We start from the raw sequence: 18,888 nt of genomic DNA on the forward strand, positions 1-18,888 counted from the left end.
GCAGACCTCATCTTATGGGAACCTGAGAGCTTTCTTTAAATGCTCTATAAAATAAAGAATTCTTTCCTGAAGTTACAGACTTCCTCCCTTATCTGTCTGCATGTTATCCTGTGTTGTCAGGTGACATTAGCTTGACGGGGGGGATATCCGTGCTTGCAGTAAAACCTAAAGTCCAGTGTATTTAAGAGCATGGTCCACCGATTGTGGAGACAGGAAATTCCTTCCCGGGGGATTAGTGACCTAGAGTGTAAACCCCACAGGGCAGAGAATCCATCCCGACATCATACAATGCAAACAACTACGGTTGTTATCTCACCTGGTGACTTTCTCTGCAGAGTTTAGTTAGACCCAGGCTATAAATACAGGACCAGCAAATTCCTAAAGGGTTATTTATCTTCATATTAAATTGAACATAGCTCAAAATAGGAGGAACAGGGTAACAAAAGTTAAGGATAAAGCACTTTTATTGCAAAGTATACATTGAAACATAGGGGCAGCCTTCATGGAATATATAAGCTGCCATCCCTCTAGCGTTTTCTTCTGGGGTATTTGAACACTAAATTGGAGTACTAAGTGCCCCTGGGGTCCAGAATTTTGCCTATGAAGAGAAGGGCCCCTGTGTCTGTGTCCCTCAGTACAAAGATGAAAGGTTGGTTAAGGTGATAGTCCAGAGAGAAGGTGAGGTGGGCAGGCTGGAGCCCTGGGCTGGGGGTGGTACCCGCCCCATCTTCATTCCACTCAAAGCCAGTGCGATGTTCCACTTGAGTAACTTTGATAGGTTTGCCCGTGATCTTGCTAAAGTCTGGTGAATCAAACAAGGACTGCAATTCTGCAGAGATCGAGAGGATTTCCGTTAAAACCTTGCCTCATCAACACCCCAAGGAAGAGTACAGTCCTGATTCTTAAATTCTGATTCTCGAGAAGGCAAGCAAGCTGGGAGCGGAACAACCACTTTTGACCTGTGAGGTGTGTAGGGCTCTGGGCTGGTTAAGGGTTAAGTGACTTGCCCAGGAGCACACAGCAAGTGAGGTTAAGATTAGAAACCAGGTCAGCAGACCTATCTTGAGAGGCAGTGTTCTGAGTTGCTGTTATAAGACGTATGCTCTTGGGGCTGAGGAATGAGTCTGATAAGGAAGGCAGTTCAGTCTTCCCCTCCAGCACTATTAGAATTAAGGAGTCGTCCCTGGCCTCGGTACAATGCCATGGACCCTTTGCGTTCCGCTTAGCAAGGCGAAAGGCTCAAAGACTCTACCCCACCCACCCCAGGAGCAAAGAGGTCTTGCAGAAACATACTCATCTCCTGCATGGACTTGGTGAGTTCGCCTTCGTAACTCAGCTTCAGCTTGGGGATGGTCAGGACCGCTTGAACAGTCTTCAGTTCTCGGTCTATGTCATGAATGAACTCAGAGGTGAGGCTCTCTTCGATAATGGTCAGGTTCTGGGTCACTTTCAGAGGCAGGAAGAAGATGATACTCATTCTGCCGGTCAAGGGCAGCTGGGCAATCTGACACAACAGGGAGGAAGCACATGCGTTAGTCCTTTGGAGCCCAGGAGCCTAGAGATAGGCACACACCCCCAAGCCGCCTTCTCCTCTCCTGTAACCAGGCCCTGCCACGCTTTCCCAGCCCCTCATCTATGTAACAGTTGTCCCTCTAAGCTAATTGCTTTCCGGCAGCAAGGTGTCTACTGATGTTTCTTCAAAAAGTAGGCCATTGTCCTTTCTTACCTGGGCCTAATACCAACTGAAGTTATCTGCTGAAAGAATTTTCTCCTGTGGTTCTAAAGAGCTAGAATTGAATTCCAGGTCTGTGTTTTCTCCCAAGGTTTGTCTGCCAACAGTTACTGATCATCTGTTATGTACAGAGCCCTGGACTAGAAATGGGGACTCCGGGCAGAGCACACAGAAGGAGCAATACAGTGGTGCTTTGAGCAGCGGTTCTTAACCTCAGGTCCACAAGACAGATGGCATCAGAGGTCCCAAGAGCCCCTGAAATCGTCTACAGAAATGCATACGTGGCATTTCTGTCCGGTGCTTCAGGTGTTTTGTCCGATTTCCAAAGAAAAAAGTTAAGAACTACTGACTTCGAATTTTCAAAAGTCAGGTAGGAAAGACTTAGAATGCCAGCAGTTTGGAGTTGTGACGGTTTTTGAAAGTTTAACTTTGACTTCTAGAAATACAAGTTCTCCCCCCAAAAAAAGAGAAAAAGAAGGAAAGAAAAGAGAAGAATTAACACCAGCATTTGAGTGCCCAATCTTCTTTTTAAATTTTTTAATTTCATGCTTATTAATATTTTTTCAGATTTATTCAGACGTATAGTATACGTTGGTCATGACACTCCCCTGCATACTTTTTTTTTGGGGGGGGCCGCACAGCATGTGGGATCTTAGTTCCCTAAACCCACATCCCCTGCATTGGAAGCGCAGTCTTAACCGCTGGACCACCAGGGAAGTCCCTTGAGTGCCCAGTCTTGAGGGCCCATTTCACGTTACCTTATCAACCCTTACAGGAAACCCTGCGTGAGAGGATAAGTTTAGATAACTATGCCCCTTTATTTTGAGGAAAAAAGGCTCAGAGAAACGATTAACTTACTGAAAGTCACACAGCAGGTAACATTTAGACCGCTGTCAGATCTCAAAAGTCATTCTATTCCCACTACACCATCCTGCCTGTCCCCGCACCCACTACTCACTCTACCCCTACAGACCTTGCAGTTGAGATCAGAATCCAAGCCGTAGCGTAAGATGGCCTTAGGGTCTGACATCGTGGGGACTTTCACGGTCCTCTCCTCATCCAAGTGGAAATCATCTAGGGAAGTCTTTCTGGAGTCAAACTTCGTTACCCACTGCCCTGGAATGAAACAAATGGAGTGCCCTGAGCCCCGGGAGACCAGAAAGGCGTTGGGACCGTGCTGAGGCCAAAACATATTGCTGAAAATTGCCTGGCTTCAGGAATCTTAGTCGTCAGAGGGTCCTGATACAGCAGGGAATAGCTCCATCTCAGAATATGCAGTCTGGACCACAAAATTTCTAGGGTCCTGAATACCTTCCATACGTAAACTCAGGAGGAAATAGGTTGATTGAAGGGTTTATTCAAGTTCTGTGATAGCCTAGGAGAAAGGTAAACTGGTGTACACTTCTACAGTGTTGTGTCCGGAAGACAATCCAGGGAGGCCAGAGCTGGAAGGGACCTCGACATCATGTCATCAACCCTCTCATAGCTGAAAAAGCCTGGAACCCCAGAGAGGTGAAGTGATGGCCAGCGCTCACACAGCTAGCCGATAGCTAACATGGCCTGTAACAGCTTCTTTCATGTCCTGGAGCTCAGTGCTTCAGGGAGGACTTTTCTCTAGGAGTTTAGGGGTCCACTCTGCCTGATAGACATTTTAAGGGGAGGCTGCCCAAAATCCGATCCGAGGCTCATGAATAGGGCTGGCCTCACACTGGGCCCGTGGAATAGACTGGGGCACATCAACACAGCCTAGAAGAATGTCGTTAGAAAACTAACAACGGTTTATCAACGACCTGCTGTGTGCCCCGGGCATGATGCTAGGGTCCATGTGAAGATGGGAGATGTGGGAAGGGGAAAGGGAAGCTAGGGTGAAGTGAGAGAGTGGCATGGACATATATACACTACCAAATGTAAAGTAGCTAGTGGGAAGCAGCCGCATGGCACAGGGAGATCGGCTCGGTGCTTTGTGACCACCTAGAGGGGTGGGATAGGGAGGGTGGGAGGGAGACGCAAGAGGGAGGAGATATTGGGGACATATGTATATGTATGGCTGATTCGTTTTGTTGTAAGGCAGAGACTAGCACACCATTGTGAAGCACTTATACTCCAATAAAGATGTTAAAAAAAAAAAAAAAAAAGATGGAAGAGGACACAGAGTGTCCCTGAAGTCAGTGTATCGTCCCTGAGTGAGAGACAAGAAAACAGGCCCCAAAAGGCTATGAAGCTTGTGCAGGGCTCTCCAGCCAGTACAGGCAGAGCCGGGCCTGGACCCTCACCTGGCTCCAGCCAGAAGTCTGCCAGTGCCTTCCCCAAACAGGTGCAAGAGTGGGAGTGCCCCCTTACCTCTGCGAGTCTTTCTCTACGGCCCCTTACACTTTGTAGGCACTTATCCAGTGTTTGCCTTGGGTTTGATGGCAAGCGGGCAGCCCTCAGGCAGGTGCCTCTCCTGGGTCCTCCTCTGCCTTCTTTGACTCCCCCTCTTTCCTGGCCCCATCTGACACTTATTGTCTACCCTTGGCCAAAAGCCGAGTGGAGAAGCCCTCACCCTTGAAGTAAGCCACACAAAGAAGGAGAATGCTGATTCCACTGGGCATCTCCCTCGTGGACCTAGCGATTTTCCCTTTCATCCGGGCCTGCACCCAGTTGTTAATCTCCTGAAGGTCCAGGTGAGCGTTGCCGGTCAAGATCCTGGGCCTGGTCCCATACAACTTTTCCAGGGGTGCGACAAAGCTGGCTTTTATCCGCAGCTCTGCAAAGAGACGGGGCACGGGTTAGTGTGCTCTGAGCTGACCCAGCATCCTCTCTGAGAGGTTCTGGTTGACCCTCAGCAGGCCCTGACTTCCTGCCTGGCATCTTCCCGGGACGCGCCGGGGCTCTGTGCCAGCTTCCGCAGGCGCTGGACGGAGAACAACAGATCTCGCTCATTACTGTTCCTCTTCACACCACTGCCCTCACCCGACCCTCCCACTGCCTCCCTCGGCCCGTTTCCTCTTTCCGATCCTCTCTGGGCTCACAGGGCCCCTTCCTGCCCCCCCAGGGCCAGGCCTGGCCAGAGCAGACGTGCTCTGGTGTTTAGAAGGAAACCCCCATGTGCAGCACAGAGCCCCACGCGCCTCAGGCAGCCCGGGCGACTCACTCCTCTCAAAGACGATACGTGAAGCACTCTTGAGGTTCTTCTCCGGGGTGGTGACGGAGGCAAGGAGTTCCTTGTAGGTATCGTGAATGTCTGGCTTGCTGATCAGGTCATAGTAGAGAGCCCGGTGAATGCTGGATTCTGTCCGCTGCTCCGCTCCTGCCAGAGGGATGGACGTGTGAACCTCTGTAACTGCCCACTGGGGCCCAAGTCAGGCCAGCTCCTGGGACGGGGCAGGGACACCGCACCCTAAGTCTTCTTGTCTGCTGGTACTGGGGGTGTTCTAGGTGGAAAGGAATTTGAAGGCAATGGAGGAAAAATAGATTTTCCTGAAGGTAGGCTAAAGGCATCAGGCCTAGAGAGATAGAAGGGTGGGAGTGAGGGTTCAAGTCCCTGTGCTTCTCCCATCACAACACTTACCAGACTGTTCTGCAGTTTCCTGTTTATTCGTTTCCCCCGTGAGCTCAGCTGTGTGACCCGAGCGACGGCACAGACCGTGCCTGTTTGTGTGCAGTTATGTCCCCAGAACCTAGCCACACCGACGAGGCTGGCACGTAGGAGAAGCTCACTTAAGGAATGTCAATAAGTGGTCCCGAGGCCACACACCTGGGTCAGCAGTGCTCTGCCCCCCGGAGCTCCCACTCCGCACACGCCAGGACCCCCAGGCCCAGCCTCTCGGCCCTCTTCACCCTCCCTGAGTGAAGTGTCTCCAGGGCTTAGAGTCAGATACGTGCAGAGGCCGGAGGGCAGCTCTAGGATGCAGGGCTTTCTGCGTCCAGGAACTCACCCAGCGAAAGGGCAGAGAGCGCCGTGGCCACGCTGAGCGGAGACAGGAGCACGTTAGCAGCGGGGCTCTCCCTGGATCTCACGCGGTACAAGTCGTAGCCAAAGTTGGAGACGGCGGCCGCCAGCTTGTTCACAGGGACCTTGAAGAAGGGATCCTCCTCCTCCACTGGCAGCCCTGTGGTCTCGGGGGCCAGGGAGCCCTGCATTTGAGCACAAGGACCAGTGCAGATGAGCACAGGATGACTGGTCTCATCGCTTTGTGTGGGACTGTCCTTCTGGTCCTGAGGGCTGTCCTACGCTTAGCCTAACGTTGGAGTGAGTCTGTGCCCCCTGCTCCCGTAGGGGCACTCTGCTGGGGAGAAGTTAGCTGGCCAGCTTTAAGCACCAGTGACCTGTGAGCCTCAGGCCTGTAACACATTAAAAATAAATAAATAAATAAAAGGAAAGGAGTCCCCCTTCCCAAGAAATTCCGTTCTCAGGCCAGACAGGCTCCCTGTCTGCTTACCCTTGCGCACTGCTCGCGGCTCTCCACCTGGACCCTCCTATCAAACCCTTCCTGTCTTTCATGGCCCTGATGAGATATCACCCCCTCCACCACAGACTTGGCCCCGATGGCCCCAATCTGAAGGCACCTTTTGGTTTTCTGACCATTTTTTCAGAGTCAACTACCGCTTCTGTATTAACCGCCTACCATGTGCCAGCCTCTGTGCTAGTTCTTTTTATTTGACTTACTTCATTTCATACTAGTCAATGTAGATGATACCACCAAAGACTCCTATCTCAAAACTCTGAGTTCCTTGAAAGCCAGAACTGATTCTTTCATATTTCCACCCATCCCCAGCACCTACAGAGTAGGTGTTCAGTAGATAAAAAATAAGTGACTGTCCGTGATGGCCCTGTAAGGATATTTTTAATCCCATTTTATAGATAAGAAAACAGACTCAAGTAACAGTGACTTGTCTAAGATGATAAAGCTAGTGAGAGGTTGAACCAGAATTCAAACTTGGAACTCGAGACAAAGTCCAGGGACTTCCCTGGTGGTGCAGTGGTTGAGAAGTTTCGAGCCCTGGTCCGGGAAGATCCCACATGCCGCGGAGCAACTAAGCGTGTGCACCACAACTACTGAGCCTGCGCTCTAGAGCCCGCGAGCCACACCTACTGAGCCCACGAGCCACAACTACTGAGCCCACATGCCACAACTACTGAAGCCCGCATGCCTAGAGCCCGTGCTCCACAACAAGAGAAGCCACCAAATGAGAGGCCCGTGCACCTCAGCGAAGAGTAGCCCCCGCTTGCCCCAACTAGAGAAAGCCCGCACACAGCAATGAAAACCCAACACAACCAAAAATTAATTAATTAATTTTTTAAAAAAAGACAAGGGACTGGTCCAGAAGTGCCCTGGTCCCTTGTGTGACAGTCACTCCCCCACTGCCACTGTCACATAGCATAGGCTTCTCAGCACCTGCCTTTGCAACCCGACTGTGCTCTCTCTGGACAGGAAAGAGGCCTTTCCACACTCACACCTCTGCTGCACCCTGGTCAGGACTGGAACAAATATCCAAGGCCACCACCCACTCAGTGAGACCCACAAGTAATGCAAGGTAATGAGAAAAGGTCTTCACTGAAGGGACAGCCCTGGACTTGTTAGAGCGTTTTTGCCTTCACCTTGTTGGATCTTACGTTTGTCCCCACTCTGTTCTGTGAAAGGCAGGGTGAGACACTTAATGTTTTGCTGATGGAAAAACCAAGGCCCTGTCTAGACAGAAAGGCCAGAGCCTGGCCTGCAACCTGGGTGTTGTCCTGTCTCCCGTGCTGCCTACTGAGGAGGGGCTGGAATTGCTTATGCCCCCCCAGGCCCCCACCACACACAGCCCGCCTCTGACCTCCTCCAGGCCCGTGTTCTGGCAGCTGCCGTACCCGAGGAGGGCTCCAGTCCAGAGGAGTAGCACAAAGGCCAGCATCCTGGGGCCTGCAAGAAAGCAAAAGGGGTGGCAGGCTGCTTCCCTCACCCACCACCCTGCAACACCCGGCCACCCTGGGCAGGTAGCAGGGCCTTGGCAGGGCTAGGCACCTTCCCTCCAGCCTCCCTGGGCTGGAAGTGGCCCCTCAGCTTGCTGATCCCGCCCTCTCAGCACCTCCCCAGCCCTCCCCCTGCCTCACAGCCCACGGTCCTGTGGCGAGCTTGTGCTCTCATCCATTGTGTGTGCCAGGAGACCCACCTTTGAGCCTAAACCTCCAGGGTAGTGAAGACCCAGCAGTGGGCTCCTCTGTGTGGACACGGGCTTTTCCCTGCGGGCACGCTGACCAGCTCTGGATATAGGATTTGGGTCAATGTCTAGTGAAAGCATGTGGGCAGAACCTAGGTCTCAGATGTAGACTCCCAGAATGTAGAGAATGGGGGCATCTGGTCCAGCCCCTGCTACCCCCAAGTTCTCAAACTCTCTCCTTGAATTCCTCCGCCCTGGAACCTGTGGCCTCATAAGCAACTCGTTCCCTTCTTGGACAGTTCTGTGTCAGAAGCTCTTACTCTCATGGTTAGGAGTGCTGGGTCTAGTGTCAGACAGCCTGGGTTCAAATCTCAATTCTGTGTCTTCTTTGTGCAGCTTGCGGGATCTTAGTTCCCCGACAAGGGATCGAACCTGGGCCCCAGCAGTGAAAGTGCTGAGTCCTAACCACTGGACCGCCAGGGAATTCCCCTCAATTCTGTGTCTTAATACCTCTCTAAATCCCAGTGTCTTCTCTTGTAAAATGGAAGTCAAATAGTACTTACCTATTGTGATGAGAATTAATTAGATGATGCCTTCATAGCGCTTAGTGAGTGACACCAGAGACAGGTGAGTTCTCCAATGATCCCTGAGTCAAAATGTGTCTCCCTACTCCTGGAACCCCAGGGCCCCCCTTCTCCCTGGGGGTAGCCATGTCCTCTTCCCCCCACTAGCTCGGATCTAGCTCTGAAACCTCCACGAATTCCTTCCTTCAGGTTAAGTAACCCCACTTCTTAGTGAGACCACCCAAGTCCCTTTACCTCCTGAGCAATAGCCTCTTTGGACGGGACTCTGGTCTGACCCCTGGACCACAAGGGAAAAGGGAACTCTGGGTCTAGGGCTCCCCCATTCCTTGCCTTCCTGCATTCATTGCCTCTATGAACACACCCCTGGAATCAGGATGTGGAGGTGGGAGGGGAGGAAGGCAGCTGAGGGTGTTCATAAATAAGATCTTCTGAGAGGCCTTCTGGTTAGAACGTGGGACAAGGTCTCAGGAACCAGGACCTCTGCTCTCCCTCCATCCATACTGCCATGTCAAGAACTTATCATCTGGGCTTCCCTGGTGGCACAGTGGTTCAGAATCCATCTGCCAATGCAGGGGACACAGGTTCGAGCCCTGGTCCGGGAAGATCCCACATGCCGCGGAGCAACTAAGCCCGTGAGCTACAACTACTGAGCCTGCGCTCTAGAGCCCGCAAGCCACAACTACTGAAGCCCGCGTGCCTAGAGCCCGTGCTCCGCAACAAGAGAAGCCACCGCAATGAGAAGCCCGCACACTGCAACGAAGAGTAGCCCCGGCTCGCTGCAACTAGAGAAAGCCCGTGTGCGCAGCAACGAAGACCCAATGCAGCCAAAAATAAATAAATTTATAAAAAAAAAAAGAACTTATCATCTGTCTTCCCTGCCCCTCCCCTCCCCTGCAGCACAAATACACCCTTGTGTGCACAAACACACACAGGCCAAGGGTCTCAAGCTCGCTCTTCCTTTCATAGACCCATAAACACACACACACACACACACACACACACACACACACACACGCACGCACACATGCTTTCCTGACTTCTCAGAACAAATAGGAAAATTAAGAGTGCAGTGTGTGATTTTGGGTCAAAATCCTTAAAATTAAGTCTAATAAGCCACTGGACAACATTGTAGAGCATGAAAGGCCGGAAAAGAAAAGATGGCCTCTGAGTTTGCTCGGCTGACGGCCGGACGGCCTGTGGGCCCCAGCCCGGCTTTCTCTCTAAACCCTGATCTCGAGCACGTGTCTCGCAGTGAGTTCCACAGGCCCTTGTGTTCTCAGCCAGCTGCTCTTCCCCGTGGCTGCCCCTGCCACTCAGGGAGAAATCTTCCATTGAGACAACGGAAAAAGCTTTCTGCAGTGCAAGATAGAGCCCTTAAGGCCATCCAGGCTCACAGCTGCTCTCTCCACCCGGCCAGCCCCACCCAGAGCTGGCAGGGGCCTTCCCTGCCTGAGCCTCAGCAGACTGGCTTAGCAGACTGGAAATTCAGTGAGATGCCGGGCCAGAGGGAAAGCTGTTATCTCTAGTTCCTGGGCCAGGGTAGGGAACGGAGATAGGAGGGAGGAAGCGGGAGATGTCATCCTGGCATGGTGTTTAAGGAAACCAAGTTCAAATGCACTTGAAGATGGATCTTCTCTGTAGGAGTCCCTACAGAGTCTGAGCCCACACCTCGGGTCATGTGATCACTTGTCACCACGTGAGTGGACTGAGGACTAAAGATGAGGTGAGCCACCCAGGCAGGGAAAGGCACCTGGGTCCACAGCTGGCCCAGAGCCAGTCTCCAGGTCTGAATCCCCCACCTCCAGCCCTGGGGTTGAGGGAAGTGGAGAGATGATTGAAAACCCCCTGCAAGGGCAGTGAGAGGGTAGAGAGTAAGGGTCTGCACGGGGGCCCCTCTGAGCACACTCAGTGCCCTGTCCAAGATGACTGTTCCGTGGGCTTGTCCAGGCCTCCTTCGCCTGGCCAGGGGCACAAGGACAATGGTGCCACCCTGTCCAAAGGGCAGTGTCCAAGCCAGATTCCTGTCCTACCAGGCGGGGGAGGGCAGGGAGAGGAGGTAGATATCCTCCCCGTCGGGCCAAACTCAGGCCTGCCTTCCTGCCACATTGCCCAAATCAAGAAACACAAGGAACTGATTTTGCGATCTTGCTTTCCAGCTGGGAGGATAAGTTTGAGCCAGTACATGTGTTTCAGATTAAACCCAGTTGTGAGACGAACACCATCCCTCCTCCTCCTCCCAGGACCGCACAGCCTCCAAGCCACATGGCAGTGGGCCTCATGGGCAGTGCAGGGAAGGGCACCGCCCTCTGCCCTGGCTCTGGGAGGGAGATTCCGAGGGGTCCCTCCAGGCCCACCCCACCATTGTGACCCCGTCAGTGCGCAGGCGACTTTTTTTCTGAAGTTTTGGAACCTGAATGAGCGGGGCCAGGGCACCCACGAGTTTCACCTCCCCACACCCCAGAAGGACCAGCCTTAGGGACAGAATTGCCTGGCCCGCTTCCCCTCCCTCCCCTCAGGCTGAGGGCTGAACTCTTGGTGGACCCGCCTGGGCCAGACAATGATGGGGTTTCTGGGAAGCCTGAAGTTTTTCTTTGGCCCAGACCCGCTCCTTGCTGTGGCTTGTCCCAGGGAGCAGCAAGGGTGCGGGCAGCCCTTCTCTCCAGCTCCGGCAGCTGAGCCCCCAAATCCCATACACCAGCTGGGCTAAATAGTGGTCATTGTTGGTGAGAGGCCAAACCCCCACTGGTCGCCCAGCGTTTACTGGCAGCTGATTTGGCCAAAGAAAAAGGGTGGGTACTGGATAGAAGGACCCAGCTGTCCTCCATCCCAGCCCTGCCCGGAAGCCTCCCCACAGGCCAGCTGCTTGGCAGTGTCAGGAAGTTACCTTTGAAATCAGCACCAGTTGCTTTTGAAAAGGCAGCGGGGAGCTGAGCCCAAGCCGTGGCCGGGCTGCAAGATGGGCTGCTTCCCTGACTGCCCCAGTGGAGGTACAGCTCCCCGACAGCCTCCTTCCCCCAAGGCTGCAGAGCCCCCTGAAGTGATGCTCAGACCTGACCCAGCAGCCAAGCTCTCTGCTTCTTCCCCGCCACGACCCCCCTCCATTGTTTCCCACCCATTTCATTCAGGAGTCTTTCCAGCCTCTTCTCCTAGTGGTGCAGTAGGGTTGGGTGATAAGTGGGCTCTGACCCCCAACTCCCTCTACCCTCTCTAACCTACTCACCCTGGTGCCCAAGCTGCAGGAACTACTGTCTCCCCACCTCCTCTCCCTTACACCCCTCTTTTCTGCTCCCTGAAGTACCCCTGCTTCACCCCCATCCCCCCAGCCCAGAGGAGCCTCCCTTCTTCCCGAGACACACATGCAGAGCAGACAGGGAGCTCTTTACCTGGGAGTGCGCTGCAGCTCCGCGCCCAGCCTAGGTCTGCACACTGAGGGGGCTTCTGTAAAGCCCAGAGCTTTTTCTGCTGCCTCCTAATCCAGCGTCCAGCAGGCTTCAGATTACAGCTACTCCTTTCTTAAAGCGACCTGCACTCAATTTGGAGTCTGTGATTGCATCATTGTCCGGCGTTAACTTTAACCCACAGCTGCCCTTCCACCGCACACCCCCAGACAGACACATTCACACACCCTCCTGTTCCACCAGACCTTCTTTGGGGTCCTGGCATTCCCACCCAACAGGGCAGCCTGGCCAGCCTGGGTGGGAGCCAGGACTGAGGAAGAGTCTCGCAGGAGGAGGCCCAGGAGGAGGCCGGAATAGAGGAAACAGTGGCCCAGAACTGGGACTCTGGGTTCTTCCTGGTCCTTGGCTCTGGTACTCGGATTTGGGGCAAGACATCACTCATGGCTCCTACCTTTCCTCAGCTGGAAAACGAGGGGTTGGTACTGGGATGTCTGTGTGCTTTTTTAGCCCTGAAATGCTCTGATTTCTGAAGATCAGAAAAGGCAGTGGGGAAATACCTGACCAGAGGAAGAATGAGATGAACTGTAAACATTAGTCCTGAGAGGAGGCTGAGCGTGTCTGCCTGCCACCCACCTGGGCACCGCAGAAATCACCTGGGAGGAGACCACCGAGGCCTTGCTCACCTTGGGGCGTTTAGGAACTTGCAATGCAGTTGTGAAACTAAAATACTGACGTGGGAAATAATTGGAGAATGTACCAAAACGTTTTCTAGGCATGTGTGGATCCTGGTCAGAAGCCCAGTGGTCATTCAGACAAGGAGGGATCAGAAAAGGAAGGGATATTTAGAGGAAGAGAAAATGTAGGGGAACTTCACCTCCTGTGAGGCTCCAGGGAGCAGAGCTAGGGCCCCTGGAAATTTCCAGTGAACCAGATTCAGCTTTATATAAGGAAGAGTGTATCAACAGTCAAGAGTTCATCCCTGGACTTCTCCGGTGGCGCAGTGGTTGAGAGTCCACCTGCCGATGCAGGGGACACAGGTTCGTGCCCCGGTCCGGGAAGATCCCACATGCTGCGGAGCGGCTGGGCCCGTGAGCCATGGCTGCTGAGCCTGCACGTCCGGAGCCTGTGCTCTGCAACGGGAGAGGTCACAACAGTGAGAGGTCCATGTACCACAAAAAAAAAAAGAGTTCATCCCTGGCGGTCCAGTGACTAGAACTCTACGTTTCCACTGCACAGGGTCTGGGTTCGATCCCTGGTCAGGAAACTAGGATCCCACAGGTTGCAGCCAAAAAAAAAAAAAAAAAAAGAGTTCAATCATTTCTTTTTTTTTAAATTTAATTATTTATTTATTTATTTGGCTGTACCAGGTCTTAGTTGTGACATGAGCGATCTTAGTTTCTGCCTGCGGGATCTTTAGTTCCAGCATGCAGGCTCTTAGTTGCGGTATGTGGGATCTAGTTCCCTGACCAGGGATCAAACCCAGGCCCCCTACATTGGGAGCTCGGAGTCTTAGCCACTGGACCACCAGGGAAGTCTCCAGAATTCAATCCATTCAACCAAAAATTGAAGACCTCCACTCAAAGTACTCACTAGGCACACAGAGAAGGAGTACATAGATGACTGAGACTCAGTGCCCACCCTTCAGAAGCTCACTGGCTAATAACAGAAGATGACGTGAGGACAGATCATATACTTCGGCACATTCTGTGATAGCAGTCTCTACAGCCATGCCATCCAATATGGTAGCCACTAACCACATGTGGCCATGGAGCAACTGAAATGTGGCCAGTCTGAGTTGTGATCTGCTATAAGTATAAAGTACACGCTAGATTTTGAATAGTTAGTATGAAAAAGAATGTGAACTATCTCAATAATTTTGACCCTGATTACATATATTAGGTTAAATAAATATATTGTTAAAATTAATTTCACCTATTTCTTTTTTAATGTGGCTGCTAGGAAATCTTGAATTACATATGCTGTTTGCATTGTATTTCTACTGGACAGCACTGCTCTATAGGGTATCATGGAAGCACAGCTGGAATATATGAATCTAAGCTGAGTCTTGAATAAGAATGAGCTAAGCATAGAAAGGTGGAAAGGCGTTACTATCCTGTGGACAATTTAAAACTGGATCCCTGTCTCACACCATGCACAAAGATTAACTGTAGGTGCATTAGAGGTTTAAGTGTTTCTGAAAAACAATTTCTGTTTTTGCAGAACCATTTTTTTTAACATTTTTATTTTTTAATTTTTTTATTGAGTATAGTTGATTTACAATGTTGTGTTAGTTTCTGCTGTACAGCAAAGTAAATCAGTTATACATATACATACACCCACTCTTTTTTAAATGCTTTCCCCATATAGGTCGTTACAGAGTACTGAATAGAGTTCCCTGTGCTATACAGTAGGTCCTTATTTGTTATCTGTTTTATGTATGGTAGTGTGTATATGTCAATCCCAATCTCCCAATTTATCCCTCGCCCCCTTTCCCCCCGGTAACCATAAGATTGTTTTCTACATCTGTGACTCTATTTCTGTTTTGTAAATAAGTTCATTTGTACCACTTTTTTAGATTCCACATATAAGCGATATCATATGATATTTGTCTTTGTCTGACTTACTTCACTCAGTATGACAATCTCTAGGTCCATCCATCTTGCTGCAAACGGCATTATTTCATTCTTTTTTATGGCTGAGTAATAGTCCATTGCATATATGTACCACATCTTCTTTATCCACTCCCCTGTCGATAGACATTTAGGTTGCTTCCATGTCCTGGCTATTGTAAATAGTGCTGCAATGAATATCGGAATAATAATTATTCTATATATAATAATAATAATTATTATTATTATGTTCAAGTTATGGTTTTCTCTGGATATATGCCCAGGAGTGGGGTTGCTGGCTCATACAGTAGCTCTATTTTTAGTTTTTTAAGGAACCTCCATACTGTTCTCCATAGTAGCTGTACCAGTTTACATTCCCACCAACAGTGCAGGAGGGGGTCCCTGCAGAACCTTTTTAATGACTTTTTATTTAAATTATTCACTTATTTTTGAATAGGTATTTCTTAAATATGGTTCAAAACTCAAAAGCAACTAAAGATATACAGTGAATGACTCCTTTTCACTCTGATCCCCCGTCACCTGATTCCACTCCGTGGAGACGGCTGATGTTAATCTCTTTCATATGTATCCTTTCAGAGACCATTTTAATGGCTTAAACAACAAATGCAAACACAGATACACAACAGGAAAAAATGTAAATATTTTAGAAAAATGTATAGATGGATTTATCTGTGATCTCTCAGTAGGAAAGTTTTTTTAGACAAGACACCAAAAAAAGCACAAATTATAAAAGATTGATAAATTTGGCACTAAAATCAAAAACTTGTTTTCATGAACAGATACCGCAAAACAAAATGAAAAGACAAGCCTCACACTAAGAGAAAATATTTGTAACACAGATAACTGACAAAAAAAGATTACTAACTATAATATAGAAAGAACTACAAATCAATTTTAAAAAAAAAAAAGAAAGAAGAAAACAATGCAACAGAAAAAGAGGCCCAGGTAATTCACAGATGAAGACTCCTGGGTGGCCAATAACTTTATGAAAAGATGTTTTTCACCCGTAATCAGGGGAATGCAGATTAAATACTTTGATAAGTGTATCTCACACTCATCAGATGGGTGAAATCGAAACATCTGACAATACCAAGTATTGGTGAGCATGTGGACGGCCAGGATCCCTTAGGCCCTCCTTATGAGAACCTAAATTGATGCAACCCCTTTGAAGAACAGTCTGGCAACAAATGGCAAGGTTGTGCATAACCTTATGTGGCAGCCCTGGCAGTGAAAGATGGAAAACCCAAACCCACAACTCAGCAATTCCACTCCTAAACATGTGAGCTGAAAAGACTCTGCACACGTGCACAAGGATGTAGCAAGAATGTTACAGCAGCACTGTGTAGTGGCAAAAAAAAAGAAAGAAAGAAAACTCCCTCAATGTCCAGCAACGGGAGATTAGATAAGGGGTGAAAAAAAAAAAGAAGCCTACAGCTATGAGAAATACTAAAGGGAAGCCACTTAACACAGATTCATCTCACAATATAGAGTGATGCCAAGTTGCAGGATGATACGTTTGTGGAAGGTTTAAAAACACACAGAATGATACTATTAATATATACCACTCAGGGATTAAAACTCATGTGGTGAAAGTAAAAGAAATGCATGAAAATAATAAAAAAACAAATTCAGGATGATGGTTTTGGGGGCAGGGGAAGGATTGAGGAAGGGAATGTAGGACTATCACTATATTGAGAATATTTTTTAAGCTGGACAGTGGCCCTATACGATTTATTATACCCTTTTGTATGTCCTAATTATTTATAATAACTTATAAAGAAAGAAGATTTCTCTTTCTTCCGAGTAGCGTGAAAGCAGTGTGTCCCACGCCTGCCAAAGGAAAGGGCCTGCACTGGTGCTTTTCAAGGACTAGGCTCCTGCAGGTAGCTCCTCTCCTGCCTAATCAATGTAATCCTTCTCTGAAGGACCATTCCACAGCTTTTAAACAGCATCTGCTACTCCCTTCTTTAAGGACTCTTCCTTTATTGCCGCATCCCCTAAAGCTACCGTCCATTTCTCCACCCTCCCTCCCAGACATGCGGGGAAGAGCTATTTACTCTTAGCGCCTTTCCGTCCTCACTCTCCAACTTGCTTCTGTGCCCAGTTCTCCTTTGAAATTGCTGTCGCCAAGTTCACGGGTGACGTCTGCGTTGACCACCAAATGGACATCTCTGCCCTCACCAGCAGACGGCAAACTGTCCCTCCTTGAAACCCTGACTCTCCACACCCTCTCATTTTTCTCGCACCTCAAAAGCCCCATCTTTTCCATCTTCCTTGCTGGCTTCTGCGACACCTTTTTTTCTGTCTCCATCTACATCTCCTCTTAGGTGATTTCTGCCAGTTCCATAACTTTCAGTGCATCTGTGAGCTCCCAAATATACACTTCCAGCCCAATTTGACATAGCCACATGGATGCCCAGCATGTAAGAGGAACATACAATTCATCATCCAAACACTTCTAAGCACAAAAGCGGGTGCTGTGAATTAAGCTGGAACCACAGACATAACTCAAACCATCCCAGGGAAGACTGGGACATATGGTCACCCTATATTAGTGTGGCATTTCAGTCATGTTCAAAATGGAAATCTCCAATCAAAAAATCTGCCATCCTAAAATCTCCAGTCCTAAAATCTGTCCCTCACTCTGATTCCCATCTCAGTAAAACCCGTTTTTCTCAACACAAAAATCCAGGGATTTGAATGACAAGCCCCACCATCCTTAACTCTTTCCTCTCCCTCATCTGCCATACAGTCTATGCACAAATTCTATAACGTCTACCTGCAAAATATACCTGAAGCCTGACCACTTTCCTGCATTTCCAGAGCCGGCAGCCTGGGCCAAGCCACCCATGTCTCTTGCCTGCTAACCAGCCTCCCTCCTCCTGCATTTGTGCCTCTAAGTCTGTTCTCCTCACAGAAGCCAAAGGAGCCTGCCAGAGCTTACCTCAGACCATGGTGCCCCTCAGTTAAAGCCTTCCACGGGGACTTCCCTGGTGGCACAGTGGTTAAGACTTCATGCTCCCAATGCAGGGGGCCAGGGTTCGATCCCTGGTCAGGGAACTAGATCCCACATGCATGCCGCAACTAAGAGTTCACCTGCTGCAACTAAGGAGCCCGCCTGCCACGACTAAGACCCCGTGCAACTAAACAAATAAATTTAAAAAAAAAAAAAGCCTTCCACAGTGAATGAATAATTTCCATCCCCAACGACACGGATGAATCTCACGAACAGGAGGTTGAATGAAAGAAGCCAGGCACAAGGGAGGACAGACCGCACGATTCCTTTACATAAAGTTCAAAACCAGAAGAAACTAGTCTGTTATCAGAAGCCAGGAGAGTGAGTACTGTTCGTTGATCTGAGTACTGGTTTCACAGGGGTACTTGGTTCGTGAAAGAAATTCATTATGCTTAGGTACATTTATGACTTGTGTACTTGGCATACTATACTTCAACCCCCAATTTTAACTTGTTTATTGTCTAGACCACTCTACCACCAGATTTAGGCTCTGGGGGGTAGAGGTCTTGTTGGCTTTTTCATCGCTGCAGCCCCAGAACCTGGGGAGCTGCTGGGCACACAGAAAGCACTTGACTAGTATTTACAGGGCGGAGGATGCAGTTAAGGCAGCCAGACCGGCAGCACGGAGAACCCGGGAGGCGACAGCAGTGACCCTTGGGAGTGATGACTAGATCCAAACTGTGGCTAGAGCCCAAATGGAGAGGAAGAGAGAGCTGAGAAAAACTCAGGAGGTAAATTAAGCTGGTGGGCTTGCTGACTTAACTTTCCAGTTATCGCTTACCTCTCCTAAGATAACAACAACAGTGGCCTTAAATCCCTCAGTGGTCTGCCCTCAGTTCCTCTCTGATTCCTTCCTACATCTCCCCCCTCCCCCCTTCCACTCCAGCCCCACGGATCTCCTGATCATCCTGAACCTTTTGAGCAGCTCCCACTCCTCTGCCCAGGACACTCTTCCCCAGGATGTCCCCATAGTACCCACCCTTGCCTCCTTCTAGTCTCTGCTCCAAAAGTCACCTCCTCGGGGAGGCCTTCCTTGCTTTACTTCTCACCAGAGCTCTCACCACCCTCTGACATGCCCTGTATTTCACTGTTGATTTACTTCCCATCTCCACACACTGCTGGTTTGTAAGAAGCAAGATCCCATCCTAAGGACTTGCTCTTAACCACCGCACTACAGGGCCGCAGGTGGCTGCTGCCACATGGACACCCTATACTCACAGACAAGGGCTGCCCCCAGCTCTGTGCCAAGGTGCCCCCAGTTGCTTCCCCCAAATCCTCAGGCGCTGACAGCCTCCATCTGGAGCCGGTGCTCCCGGCAGCCTGCCCGCCCCCGTCTGGCGGGCGCCAGCTCCAGGCAGAAGGGCTGGCGTGTAATTAGAAACTCCTCAAGCTCCCTAATTGCCAG

At 50.0% G+C, this 18,888-nt stretch overlaps 2 protein-coding genes across 3 annotated transcripts in view; one reads left to right on the forward strand and one right to left on the reverse strand.

The window, feature by feature from the left end:
* The window catches only part of SMYD4 (SET and MYND domain containing 4), a 48,833-nt gene extending 39,536 nt beyond the window's left edge, over positions 1–9,297 (forward strand). The window contains exon 11 of the mRNA XM_073797342.1: positions 9,012–9,297. Within this exon, the coding sequence (XP_073653443.1) occupies positions 9,012–9,075 (64 nt within the window). The 3' untranslated portion in view covers positions 9,076–9,297. The remainder of the gene's footprint in view (positions 1–9,011) is intronic.
* Positions 447–11,968, reverse strand: SERPINF1 (serpin family F member 1). 2 transcript variants are annotated; one of them, XM_033848231.2, is made up of 8 exons: positions 11,823–11,968; positions 7,532–7,617; positions 5,650–5,848; positions 4,866–5,021; positions 4,275–4,478; positions 2,706–2,848; positions 1,294–1,504; positions 447–829 (listed from the first exon to the last, which is right to left on the reverse strand). In XM_033848231.2, exons 2-8 carry the CDS (start codon positions 7,607–7,609, stop codon positions 570–572), a joined length of 1,251 nt encoding a protein of 416 aa, XP_033704122.1. In that variant the 5' UTR covers positions 7,610–7,617; positions 11,823–11,968; the 3' UTR covers positions 447–569. The 2 variants fall into 2 exon arrangements, with proteins under 2 accessions (XP_033704122.1, XP_033704123.1); XM_033848232.2 differs by lacking the exon at positions 11,823–11,968 and adding an exon at positions 7,868–7,889.
* Between the last annotated feature and the right edge of the window lie 6,920 nt (positions 11,969–18,888).

This window comes from Tursiops truncatus, chromosome 20 (assembly GCF_011762595.2).
Source record: "Tursiops truncatus isolate mTurTru1 chromosome 20, mTurTru1.mat.Y, whole genome shotgun sequence".
Lineage (NCBI taxonomy): Eukaryota > Metazoa > Chordata > Mammalia > Artiodactyla > Delphinidae > Tursiops > Tursiops truncatus.